Below are 14,443 nucleotides of genomic sequence, written 5' to 3'. Positions count from 1 at the left end.
TAACACAATACGAGTTTTTAGTGTTTTGCCAAATGTATTAATTAATAGGACTATAATTAATATTTTCCTAAATAAATTTAAAAATAAATTAGGTAAGTATTTTAGCAAGGCTAAAATTGATTGCATGAAAATTTATTATCCTAAATAAATTTAAAACTAAATAAAATAAGTATAAATGATTTCATTACATTGATTCTTTATACTAAAATAAGAATTTTTAAGAAATTAATTGTTTAAAAAAAAACATATTAAATATATGCAAAAAAATATTTTTAAAAAATATATTTATTTAAAGTTCATTTGTATATGTCTTTATAATAAAAATGCGTATTGCACGGACTTTTATACTAGTTATATATATATATATATATATATATATATATATATATATATATATATATATATATATATAGGGGAGGGATCCATTGAGAAGGAGTTGAAAATGAGAAGAGTAAAAAGGACTCTACACCCTTGATTTCACTAGAATAAAAAAAATCTATGGTCACGATTGAGCAAAAAACTCATAATTGTAAAAGTAATTATGTTATAAAGAAAGGTAACTATGAAATAATTTTTTAAATATTTTTAATTTATAACATAATATCCTTTTTTATATATATAGTAATCAAATAAAATCAAAAAAAAATCCTTCTCACCCTTCTCATTTAAAAATCCTCTTATTTGATCATATATATATATATATATATATATATATATATATATATATATATATATATATATATATATATTATGAGTGAGAGAAACAAGTGAAACTTATCTTAAATCAAGACTAAGAAAGGAGGAAGAAATATATTCTAAGTTTAAGAAACAAACAAAATTGCACTAAAACGAGGGAAGCAACAAAACTTTATTTAGCGTAAGGATTAAGGAAGGAAATAAACTACTCCATTAGTTTTGCATGTAGGTTGATATCTTCAAATGTAATCCGTCAATTCGATATTTACATAATATTGTAATTCAATTTAAGGTGGATAGAAAATTAATTTTAAACAGATTCAAAATACTTAATTTAAAAGCAATCTGATGATCCTAACACCTTCCATCGCTAATTTGGTCAAAAATTAAAGATATATTTTTTATTAAGAGCGTTTCATTGTGAGACGACTTAATACGAGTCGATCCAATTCTAATTTATTAAAAAAAAAGCAATTTAGAGTAAATTACGCCACTTATCTTAACTAGTTTTAATTTTTTTAAAATATGAAGAATGAAAGATTTTGTTATAATATATAACATATCCTGGGACCTCAACCATCAGCTTAACGCTTTGGTTGAGATGATTTCTTGACATGGTATCAGAGGCCAAGTGATAAGAAGTCACGGGTTCGAATCTCAACCACCCCTCATTTAAAGTGAAATATTCAGCGCATATACACATTTAAATTTCTAGCGTGATGGGCTCTTGTGTGAGGAGACATGTTAGAGTATATAACATAACAGATTTTGACTGCTAATACGGGCCCATCTCACAATAAAATGATCTCACAAGACTCGCTGTAAATTAAACACAAATTCTTGTGAATGATTTTGAGAGACCATCTCTAATTGGCCGGCCTATTATATATTTTTTAAAATATTGTAAGTAGGTATTAAAAATAATATAAGTAGACATTCACGATATTGAATGTAGGTATTAAGAATACCGTAAACAAGCATTAATAATATAAGTAGGCATTAAAATACATAAATAAACATTAATCTTTAAAAAGATAAGTTTCAGATACATTCGTCAAAGAGATGGTTATTCGTGAGACTTAGCCGAATAAAATGGGGTGTTTTGGAATCATGGTGGTCCATTCAAACGAAGGTAAAGCCATAAAGTAAAAAACAATACAAAACCCCTGAAATCCCCTCCCTCCAACACAACTTCCTCATTCCCAAGCAGTGTACTATAAAAACACTTTATTCTCCCTAAATTCCTCCAATTTTCCCCCTTTTCTTCTCAATCCTCGAATTTTCAACTGAATTCATTACAAAAATGGAAGCCAAATCACCATCATCTTCTGCGACAATGAAGAAACCAACATTAACACCGAAAGCCGTAATATACCAGAAATTTGGTGACAAAGCACGCTATAAGATTGAGGAAGTTCAGGAAGAATCTCCTCAAAATGGGTGTCCTGGTTTGGCTATTCCTCAAAAGGGTCCTTCCCTTTTTCGATGTTATTTGAAGCTTCCTGAATTATCTACTGTTTCACAACCTTGTAAGAAGAAGAAGGAGGCTGAACAATCTGCTGCACTCATGGCTTGTAACAAGGTTTAACCTCTTTTCTTTTTTTTTTCTTTTCATTTGGGTTTTTATTTTATTATGTAATTTGGAAATTTTTTTGGTATGATAATTTGGGATTTTTTTGATTGTGGGTTTTTTTGTTCTTATGATTTCTAAAGTTTTCTTGTATACAACATTCCATTACCTAATGCTGGTTCACCAAAGAGTGGGTTTTGGTGGTGGGATGTACACAACCTTATTCCGTTAGGGATGATATTGACTATTATAGCAAACATTACATGCATTTAAAAGTATTTAATTTAATGAGCGATTTTATTTTAGTGTGTTATTGTTGGAAACTAAAGACTAAGTTTTTGGCCCGGTGGAAATAAGAAATATCAAAAGTAAAAATTAAAAGTTATGTACAAGTAAAAAAATGCGGTAGCGGTCGCGATCACACTAACGGAACGGTGATACGGGAATGGGAGTGATGCGATTATCGTAATGCTTAAACATCGGTTGAAGATCCCTTAGTACCACTTAAAGGTTTTTTTACACCTTTATAATGCGGGAAATAAAATATTGGTTCGCTTGTCTTGGAAACCTTTACATCGCGGCCGATGCGATGCAATGCAATATAGGGTTAGAATTTTAAACAAAAAGCTACGCACACTTATTCATGCAAATATAATTAGTAATTTCAAAAATCCAACTCGATCATGAGATTGGATCAAGGTGTTAATGGCATAGAAACTTAGATTATACACTATTGTAAGAAAGGTAATCTTGCTGGATTCGTTTTAAAATCGTAATCGTGGGATGATTTCATTCTTTGCCTTTCACTACAACCTAGTACATATATATTAATTACACCACAATGCCAAAGACATAATCAAGGGTCGGGTACATAGAAAGTAAGAGTGAAAATTTGTCGTTAACAAAGATAGGTAACATATATTGCTTATCCACCATAGCTTGTTAAAAAAAGTAGTAAACCAATTCAATATTATTTGTCCTGAACATTTTAAAGCCTTGATAGGAAATATTGTCACAACCCTTTCCTTTTTTTTGTTTCTTTATCTTCAAAGCTTCTTCCATTTCTATCTTGTTTATTCATCTCATTAATTTTTTATTCTCTTCAATCATTCCATCAATATGTCTCATGTTGCCACCCTCTTGACATCCATTAAACTCATCAAAGTACTTCATTTGTCTTTCTTTAATCACTTTATCTTAACAAGAAGTCCAACTTATTGTATACTCCCTCCAATTTTGAAAATTTGTCCATTTTTCTTTTTAGGTTGATTTTAAAGCGTATTTCAAACTTAAAACGTATCATAAAAAATTATTCAAAGTGTATATTAAAATTCCTTACATGCAGACTGCAGACAGACGAATCTAACAAGGTTTTACATGAATATATTTTAAATCATATATAGCCAAAGAAAACCATTTTAAAGTTTTTTATGGAATATTCCAATATGAACAAACTTTTAGAGACGGAGGGAGTAACTCTTTGTATACTTTAAAATTTGCCTCACATAGCACTTGTGATGGGACGATGGAAGCTTACCTTGGAGCCTTGTTTTGGGTCCAGCTTCCAAGACAAGACTATGCAACTTATTACATGGTATTGGTTAACATGGATTTCTTACCTTAATTTAAGTGTTTATTGTCATTCCAGTTTCTTGTTGTATCAGTAAATTGCATGGGTTTCCCAAACCCTTAAGACCATGTATCTTGGATTGCAAAGTCTAAGTTTAGACTTTAGTACATTTCGGAGTGTTTTTATTTTTATTTAAGAAGTAGGAGGTAAGGCCAAATTAGTGTTTTTTCGATTCCATTTTGTAATGTGAACTCTTATATGATTAAGACATTTATTGAAGTCCTATTAGGATTAAGATATGGGTGGTAGACTCTTAGTATGATTAGTACTTGTTTAGCTAAGTTTGCCAAGGATTAGAACCCTTGGAATAAGTAGACTTGGACTCCAAGCAAGACTTTTGGTGTGAGGTTGTTCACACCCACAAGGCCACAACTCCTTATAGCCATGGTTTATGTGTGCATAAATTCTTCCAAGGTTACCTAGGATTGTTTCAATTATTATACAATAATTAAAGGTTTTCTCACTTCTTGGATGGGTAGATTGTGTGAACTAAATTTAAGTTTTTGTGAGTACTTTAATTAATTCCCTATTAGAGAATATCATAATTAGTTTGTGATTGAAATAACTTCAATCTTATTTCAGGATTGTCTGAAGAGAGAAGAGTGTTCAAGTTTGTTTGCAATCAATTTGTGGCGTTATGCGTGAGGCATTGAGCAAGTTGCCGGAGTTGGTTGTCATATCAGAATTGTGATTTTGGTGAGCTTAGTCAAGATACTAGGTGATTTGCGTTCACGATTGTTTAGGTGCATCACATCAAAGTGGTATCAGATGGCACATTCATTCTTCATTTACTTTTAAGTTTGCCTTTTCTTTTTGAGGTTTTATTCAGACGAGCTTCTACGCTGGGTTTTCTTTTGCTTTCTTTAGACAAGTGATAATATTGCTTGATAGTCATAGTCGTAGTTTTGTGTTAGTTGTGTAAGTAGTTGTTAGTTTTCTAGTTGTTAAGAGAGTAAGCATTAGATGTATTAAGTAGTTAGTTAGCTTTTAGTTGTACAAGTAGTCGTCTAAAGTTCGTTGCGTAACGATAATTATAGTAGTTTGGAATTCAGGATATAAGTTGTCATTTCCTTAATGTAAATATATAATTATCAAGTTAAGATCTTAATATTTGATTGAATTTTAATCATCTAATTTCAATATTTATTTGATAATTCTAATAAATAGAACTCTACGGTAAGATTTAAGTTAAAATACAATCATTTTAATAATCTATCCTATTCAGCTTATGTGCCCCATTTTTTTGGGTACTATTCCTTAATCACTCAGTATTTATTCTTAATTTATAAGTTAAAATATAGTCAATTGTGATATTTGTCTCAATGTATTTTTTATCAACTTTTTATAGTTTTTAATTATGTGTAATTAGAGATCTTAAGGATTGAATTAGTGTATCTACAAGTGTGCAAAAGTAAATGGAAAGCTGAATATAAGGAGGAGTAAAAATCTAGTGTGAGAAAGATATATTTTTTAGAAGCACGAAGTTTTGAAAACTAGACATCCATACATCATAGAGTAAATTTGCACAAATATTTGCAAACAATACTTTTAAATCTTGAATCACTTAGAGTTCTAACAGTAACTTGCACCCCGTATCACTACCTAATACTTGACTTTGCTAGATATTTAGTAATTACTATGCTAAATAGGGCCTTTTTTCAAGATTGCTTTTTTATTTGTTCAATGTACTCTTATCCAACCAAGATTTAATCATTTGGTCACAATCTTGCATTTAATAAGGCTGTTAGTAGTATCATATCCAACCATTAAATGACTCATTGAATCATGTGCACTTGTAATTTACGTGAAGTTGCACATGGTGTTTGCTACCAATGTTCAATTGGAAACAACTTTTTTGTTAGTTTTTTATTAACAAGGGTAAGATTGCGTATATGTAAACCTCCCAAACCTTACCTTAGGTGGGTGCCACTTAATGGCATTGGGGTAATGTAGTATTGTTGTGTCGTTCCTAGTCTCTTGTGTGTTCTTGGTTAGTCTTTTTATGTTCTTGATCAACCTATTTTTCGTCAATCGTCTAAAATTAATGAGAAGGTGAGTAATAAACATTGTTTTTATAAAAAGTGGAAACCTGTAATAAAGCCATGGATATTTGATCGCTAATTAGTTATGACTAAATTAAGTTTTAGTCTTCCTTCACTAGGATACACCAAGATAAGATTTTTTTTTTCCATAAAAGAATCAAGGTAAGCAATTGTACTTGTGGATTTATTATTGATAGTAGGTCTTGCATGAATCCGAGATGGCTATTAAGCTTAACCTATGTTGATGTCGTCATCCTAAATCTTTCAAGGTTGGTTGGCTAGATTATATTGAAGGTCAATTAATTTTTGATTGTGTATGCATAAGGTCTTCCAAGGTTGTCTAGGATTGTTCCAAAATTCTACTATGGGTAGAGTGTTAATCACATTAAGTGTTTGTGAATACTTAAGTTACCTTTCTCTGAGAGCTATATAAAGAGTAGTTTGTGATCGAAGAAAGCTGTGAAACTTCAGAGTGTCTCAAGATGGGAGAACATTCAAGTCTGTTGTAGCGTGACGCATTGATGAATTTTCAGGACGAGTGGCCTTGACTCTTCTTTAGCAATGTCATATCCCAATTATGATCCTACATAGCTAAGTGAGTTCAATCAAGATCCTACATAGTTAGGTGATTTGTGTTCATGATCCTAAATAGCTAGGTGAAATTAATTTTTGTCTTGCTTTTTTCCTTGTATTTTGTAATTATCTCCTCTCTTCTACATGCAGTTGGTCATTGAAATTGATTTTTGTTATAGATTACTATTAGATAGGGCGAGTTAGGTATAATTATTGTTATTGACGATTTCTCGCATTGAATGGTTGAATTGTTCTAGTTTATGTACCTGGCCCATATGTTAGGAATGAGGATTTGGCGTTGGTTTTCCATGGGTTAATTTCTTGATACTCAGTCTAAGATATGTTTTGGCCAGATTATACAGTTCATTATAAATTTAAGTGGAGAATTTGACCATGATTTTGTTTCCTTTCTAATACTATGTAGAGATTAGTCTGTGACTCCGTGTGCCACTTAGATAGTAACTATAGCATTATGATAATTGTAAATAAAGCAACAAGTGTCATATGGCCATATGTTTTTTCTTTTTTTTTTTTTTTAATTTCCTTCTGTATTTCGAGGGTGCAAAATTCTCATCCAAAGAATTGTTATTGGATTTACGAAGTGGTCTTGTTTCTAATTTGGATATTGTGCTGGTGATAAAAACCTTTTCTCATTCTATTTCTTTTTTCTTGTTCATGCAGCTAGGTATTGATCCCACAAAGAGCATCCTGACCGTATCAGATGCAGCAGATGAGTTAGTTTCTCGCCTCTCGTATATATTTTCAAGTGAGGTGGGTGTACCCTTCACAACCACCCTTTGCTTTCAGTTTTTAGATTGTATGAGCCCCCACCCATTTCCATGAAAGAGTTTGTTAGGGTTTATTGAAGTTTATGTACATACATGGATTTTAGTTTGAAACTCTGATTGCCAAAGTGCTGATGTGTAGTGTGATATTTTAGAATTAGTTATGATTTTCATAATAACAAATAGGTACTTGCTTATTTCGTCGAAGATATGCTTTTTCATTTTCATGGGAGTATTTGTGTACAACACAATTTTTTTGTCAGTCTATTTATTCTTGTTTTGGCTTATAATGGTTCACATTTCTGCTTTCTTGTTACCATGGGTCAATTTAAATGTTTGGTTTCAACTTTTTTCTTACTCCCTCTGTCCCAAAGAAATAGCCTAAATACAAATGCGGTGGAAATTAAGAATAGTGAGTAAAAGTGATAAACATCTATATATTTTATGGGAAAGTGGAAAAAATGTGCGGATGAGATGGAAACGTAAGTTATATGTGTGGATGAGAATCAAAGAATAGTGTGTCATGACCAAAAGTAGAAATGAGCCAAATTCAATGGGAGGGACTAAAAAAGAAAATGGGGCAAATGTTTTAGGAAAGAGGGAATACCTTTTTTTGAAACTTTTGTGCTCCCTTCCTTTACCTTTGTTTTTATTTCTTTCTTCTTTGTTGAATATACCTGCTACTGACGTATCCTTATCTATTGTAGTTCCTGTCATCACTTAATCCACTGAGTGGTCACTTAAAAGCTGTTTCCTACAGAGCGGGGGATCTCAGTGGCTCCATTCCTGTATCTGTTATCATTGCTTGCGATGCAAAGGTCGGAAACTTATGTAGATCTATTGATGCGAGGGTTGAGTCCAATCCTTTCTTGTCGATACCTCTTGTCATGCGAGCTGCAGTCAGATTATCAGAATCCCTTGTTATGTCTGTGGAAGGTCTTTGGATCAGGAGGAAAGATCCTTATCCAACGGGCGCTATGTCAGCACAAGAGTCAGTTGTGACAAATGGGGCTTTGACGGAGGCTGTGTACATTCCATTTTCACTTGATAACAACGTGCGATCCATTAGTATGAATCCATATTCGGAAGGTTATTATCTGGATGTTATTGCTAAAGAACTTGGTGTTGTAGATGCTTCAAAAGTCCTCATCTCTAGGTGGGTAATTACAATTTACTTAAAGTACTAGCCTAAAATCTGTTTTGAAGTTGAACTTCCTTTGGTGCCTATTCTCGTCTGTATCATAACTACATTACTTGGGTTCTTTGTATATGACCTCAAGCCGTATTGGAGCACTTGACCAAGTCATAGTCTTGGACTCATAATAATGGTTCAAAAGATCAAGTAATTTAGTGTGTTTATACTAATTTAAAATGTGTTTGTACCTTTTTCTCTTTTACAGGACAATCGGCAAAGCCTCATCAGAGTCAAGACTGTATTTTTCTGCTTTGGAGGAATGTAATTTCAGTACAATTTCAGAGTCTCATGATGCAAAACTGCTATCTTGCTGTGATAGTTCTTTCAATATTCGTGCTAGTTACTTGCTGGGACAACATATCTATGGCAATGCTATTTTAGCATCGATTGGTTACACATGGAGAGGTGCAGAGCTATTTAATGAAGATCTTTCTTTGCGTTCATACTTCAGGTCATTTTTCTTGCTTAAAGTAATCCCAATCATCCTTTGTAAAACTTTTGTTGCTTTTTGTTCTTGGCACTTTGTTTTTTATGGTCAAGCTTAAAAACTTTGATCATTATATTCTTTAAAAATATGATTGTGTCAAATTACCAATTTTGTAAAACCTAACAACATAGGACTACAGATAATAAAAATTGATATAGCTTCTTGGAGAGTGGAGACCATGCACGCAAATTATAGTGCCAAAGCCTAAATTCATAAAATGGGTTTGACTAAATGAATCAATAATCTAGTTCTAATCATAGTGCAAAACTGTGGTAGCAGTTACCCTTGGTCTAAAATGACATTCCTAATTCCATATATATCGTCTTCATCTTAGTCTAGATCCCCGTAATTTTAACTCTTGAGTCCTAAATTCCAACTTAGCGGTGCCGGTGACCCCTTTTTTGTTCTAGTCTACTCAGTGCACAAATACAATTTCGGTTAAGGACGCGATGACAGTTATGAAACAGATTTTTTGGTCAATTGGGGTGATTTTATGGTGAATACCATCTATATTTTATTCATGTTAAACTCAAAAACCTTTCCGATATGGCTGTGCTATAGCGGTGTCCCCTTTTTTGTTCTTATCTACTCATAGTCGTGAAACGGATGTTTTGTTCAATTGGGGTGACCGCGGTAAAAAAAATTTATATTTCATTTGCGTTACTCAAAAACCTTTCCGATTTGGTTGTGATATTGTGATGCAACCTTGTTTTTGTACTACAAGTCTACCATTACAACATCATTTGCAATGTGAAAGTCCGTCGTTGCTCCTCTACAAGTCATAACCTTGGTTTTCACTTTCTGGTACATAGCTTGAACTATGTCAATGTACACACGAGGTAAGGATAATTCATTTTTTGTGATTGGCAGGATGCTGGTAGCAAGAACGCCCAATGGCCTTTTCAAGTTATCTAGAGATGCATTACTTGTGGCGGATTTGCCTGGATTATTCACCACTAAAACAAACTGGAGGGGCTCATTGCCAAGGGATCTTCTCTGTGCATTCTGCCGTCAACATAGGCTCTCCGAGCCAGTTTTTACTGTTGTCAGCAACTCTAACAAATCAGATCACGACTCGTCAGGGTCTTGTAAAAGCCAGTCAGCTAGAATGTCAAGCACGGGACTTGCTTCTAAAACCAAAGATATTCCAGTCACAGCTGATCAGACTCTAGTTGAAACAGAATGTTTTAGTTGTGAAATAAAATTGTATTCGAAAAATCAAAATTTAATTCTTGAAAGTTCTCCCGTGGAATCTTTCATGAAACAAGGGGATGCAGTGCAAAATGCTTCTTTAAGGGTCCTTTCCATATTGAACGTGTACTTTAAGCAACCAAATATGCCTTTCGAGGAGCTGTCCTTTCTTGGTGCTGATTGTGGCATTAAATGCCATCCGACTTACTTCTCGAAGGAGTTTTCTCTGTGTCAACTGATGCACCAGGTTCAGCAGTCAAGTGATTTACGAGTAGATCACAAGCTCAACTCAAATCTTATAGGTCATTTACGTGATTCGGCCATTTTTGATAATGAGCAATTGAGCATACAAGGAACTGCATGTGGGTCATTACCTTCCATTGGATCTCTTGTCACTATAAGCTATTGCGTACTTCTGGTATCTGAAGGAAACGAAATCCGAGAAATTTTAGAGAAAAATGATGAGTTTGAGTTTGAGCTTGGCACAGCAGCGGTAATTTCATGCATTGAAACAGCTATTATGCAAATGACAGTTGGACAATCTGTCTCCTTCTACTTGGCCCTGGCACTAAAGGAGCTCGTTTTGGGTGCATCTATGGACTGTGAAAAGGTTCAATCTTTTTTATCCTCAAGTGAGTTGGTTTCTTTTTCTTTCTGATATACGGTTTTTTTCAGAAGCATGATGCAGCATAACCCTTTATTGATCATATGCAAGTCTAATCTTCGTGGGTTGCAAACTTCAGATTCATGGGCTCTTCTGATCTTATCAATGAAAATCTTACGAAACTTTTTCATTGATTCATCAACCCCTCTTGTATGAGACCGTCTCACTGTGAGACGAGTCCATACAAAAGGTCCATTATGCTAAAAGTTTCTATTATTGGCTATTTAACCCAAGTATGGGGCACGTCTCATACAACATTTTGTGTTGATTTATTGCTTAATTACATGCTAAATGATGTTAAATTTATCAGAAATTTGACGTACATAAGTTATGCAATCACTCAATCAAACCCCGTGGTGGAAATTATATGACTAAATATTCTATCCATGTAATTGAATTATTTTCTGTTCATAGCTTCCTCTCATCTTTCCTTTATGTAATCTCTTTCCAGAATCTTGCTGTTTAGAATACTCCGTTACTGTGCTGCGAGTAACGGAACCTTATGAAGACAGAATGGAGCAGGCTCTGTTCAACCCTCCATTGTCAAAGCAACGTGTGGAATTTGCATTGCAATGCATTAAAGAATTTTCTGCTACTTCTTTGGTACATATTTCTCAGTGATTTCCTAATTCTGTAGTTTGTAGCTATTTTACAATTTATTTACGGAGAGTTATTAGTCATCGTCCTGAAATTATAGGCGTCGCCCTAAATTTGACGATTTTGCTTACCTTCCCATCCTCTCTCTAATCTATTTCTCCTTCATTTCTCACCCTCTCATCCTTTTTCCTCCACAAGGGTGAATAGATGGTTGTTACACAAACCTTTAATTCCTTGCGACTCCCCCTTAAAAATGTTAATGAACAATTCTTAACAAATTTAGATTAAATAACATGTTTTAACAAAAAAAAATACCTGCGCTGTCAAGGTGTAAAATAACCGTATTTTATGTCAGTTCAAGGGATATCTCAAGAATTTGGCCAATATTTGACGATTCTGAAATCGAATCATTCGTGTTATCACATCATAATGTTGTTACCGCATCGCATTTTTGCACTATGCTTATAAGTATGAGCAATTGTAGGGACGAGAGTGTCTAAGAGGGGAGGGGTAAGTATGGGAAACCTAGTGATTTTTAGGGTGGCTCTGTTCCGAAATTCTAATCAATACAGGGAAATTTTTGAAGCTTCACTTTTTCTAAAATCTTGTATGAGTATTTGATCAACTTGCTATTTACTTTAGATTTGATTCCTCTAATTTCACATTTGCAAAATATTTAGATGTAGTATTCAATTACTTCAAAACATTCTCATGGCTGCAGATTGATTTCGGGTGTGGATCAGGAAGTTTATTAGAATCCTTACTCGATAAACCAAGCTCTTTGGAAAAGATTGTTGGTGTTGATCTTTCTCAGAAGGGTCTCATTCGTGCTGCAAAGGTAAGATTTTCCGGCGGCTAATGTCGTGCTGGTCCTGAACCTTTTGGCGTCTATAAGTCGCCGGGGAAATTAGGTGTCTAAATGTTAAAAATGAGAAGCTCGATTCAGCGATTTAAGCTGTTCATCTGAAGCTGCCTATACATAATTAACCAGTTTACGCAAATGCTTCGTAAAGCATCTTCATGTCATACATTACAAGCTTTTTTTCGTATTCTATTTTTCGTGGATTGTCGTTTGGATCAACCGCGGTAGTAGTTTGATATTTATTCCGCATGTGCACTTTACGTTCGCCTTTCTTCGTGATAAAACGTTTTCTTTCCGCAGGTCCTAAATTCAAAATTAGAAAAGTTGGAAACTTCGATGCCCACATCAAAAATTAAATCAGCAATTCTATATGACGGTAGCATAACTACTTTCGATTCTCGCTTAAATGGATTTGATATTGGGGCATGCTTAGAGGTTAGTTGATCTTATTCTCTGGTCTATCTTCATTTTCTCGGCTTTTTGTTTTGAGGTTTGGTTATCTAAAAATGTTCCTATAAGCAGGATACACTGGGTAAGATGATGATTATATCTAAAAATGATGATTGTAGGTCATAGAGCATATGGAGGAAGATGAAGCATGCTTATTTGGTAATATTGCACTCGGCCTATTTCGGCCGAGGATGCTGATTGTCTCAACCCCAAATTACGAGTATAACGTGATTCTTCAAAAGTCTAATCAAGTAAGCGAAGTGGAGGATCCGGATGATAAGTCATCATCACAACCTTGTAAATTCCGCAATCATGATCACAAGTTCGAGTGGACGAGAGAACAATTCAATTGCTGGGCAACAGATTTGGCAGCAAAATACAATTACAGTGTCGAGTTTAGTGGAGTGGGAGGAATAGCGGGCGTGGAACCAGGGTTTGCTTCTCAGATTGCAGTGTTTAGAAGGAATCAGTGCCAGGCGCTGATAGATTCTAAAGCAACACAAACGGAAGACATTTATAAAACTATTTGGAAATGGGATGCGACGACATTCGCCTTTCAGTCGAGTTAATTCACTTATATAGGGAACGTGTTAACGTGTTGGTTTAGTTCAATCGAATACAAAACGTAGACACCGTAAGGGTTTCTTGTGTTTTCGTAAAAGGTTCCTTGTCGTATCTTTCTTTAAATGTGCCCGTATCGTTGCCTGATTTGGCCTTTTATTTACGTGTGGCTAAATTTTGGCGCTTGCTTTTACGCCAACTTAACATGCTGTTGGATTGCTTGCTGGTTGTTGGCTTCTTGTCATTACGTTTGTTGCTTCTTGATTACTAGGTGGTGTTAAGGCTTGGGTTGGTTTATCTCCCTCCTTGTAGAAGACTACTAGACATGAGTTGAACTTGCTCATGTTTAGTAGTGAAAAGACTTCAATTGCTAGGATAATTTATGTTGCCATATTGAAATGGCCATTTTTAATGGGGACCTTATACCCGATGTTAGTTTATTTAAAATAAGCTTAATCTTTTGGAATTACGACTCTGATACTTTTATTGTTGTTGTAAAACATAATTTTCACAAATCCAATGAAAATCAAAAACGGTTTTTATAATGTGAGATTCATTTTGCAAAACTTTAAAATTGATAAAAAGACAAAAAATAAAAATGAGCATGCTAATTTGAGAGTTTTTAAAATGTAAGACTTGGCTACTTTTTAAAGATTTTTTATTTAATTCAAAATTAAATTGATGATGTTTTATGTTTTTTTTGCTTATATTATAATTAGGTTAATTAAAACAAAATTAATATTAATAAAATTTATTTATTTTTATTTTTTTTAATCGAATTTAAATTTATCGAGATTTTATATTTGTGATTACTCTAAAGAAAGAGGTATTCAAAACAGATTTGATAATTTAATATTTTTTCCGATCTTATAATCGAATTCGATTTGATCCGACTTAAAAATAAATTTATAATTATGTTAAAACCAAATAGACACAAGACCCAATTTTGATGACCTGAAATAAACTCGATAACACAAATGAATACCTATAAACTTAATTACAACAACATTAATAATTATATTTAAGAAATTTTAGATTTGGATTAATGTCTTCTATATGTTTTTGTTAATCAAAATTAATCAAGATAAAAATTCATACTATAATAACTATTTATTTGTGAGATTTAGAAAATTAATCGAG

General features: G+C 33.3%; 1 protein-coding gene across 1 annotated transcript; it reads left to right on the top strand.

Moving 5' to 3' along the window:
- Window positions 1-1,501: 1,501 nt before the first annotated feature.
- Window positions 1,502-13,925, top strand: LOC130823963 (small RNA 2'-O-methyltransferase). Its single transcript, XM_057688803.1, has 9 exons — window positions 1,502-2,278; window positions 7,193-7,282; window positions 8,004-8,452; window positions 8,697-8,942; window positions 9,849-10,801; window positions 11,285-11,436; window positions 12,152-12,268; window positions 12,593-12,727; window positions 12,862-13,925. Exons 1-9 carry the CDS (start codon window positions 2,000-2,002, stop codon window positions 13,309-13,311), a joined length of 2,871 nt encoding a protein of 956 aa, XP_057544786.1. The 5' UTR covers window positions 1,502-1,999; the 3' UTR covers window positions 13,312-13,925.
- Window positions 13,926-14,443: the final 518 nt, after the last annotated feature.

Source organism: Amaranthus tricolor, chromosome 9 (genome assembly GCF_026212465.1).
Source record: "Amaranthus tricolor cultivar Red isolate AtriRed21 chromosome 9, ASM2621246v1, whole genome shotgun sequence".
NCBI classification, from domain to species: domain Eukaryota; kingdom Viridiplantae; phylum Streptophyta; class Magnoliopsida; order Caryophyllales; family Amaranthaceae; genus Amaranthus; species Amaranthus tricolor.
The sequence above is the reverse complement of the archived record's forward strand: the minus strand, read 5'-3'. Positions and strand labels throughout refer to the sequence as shown.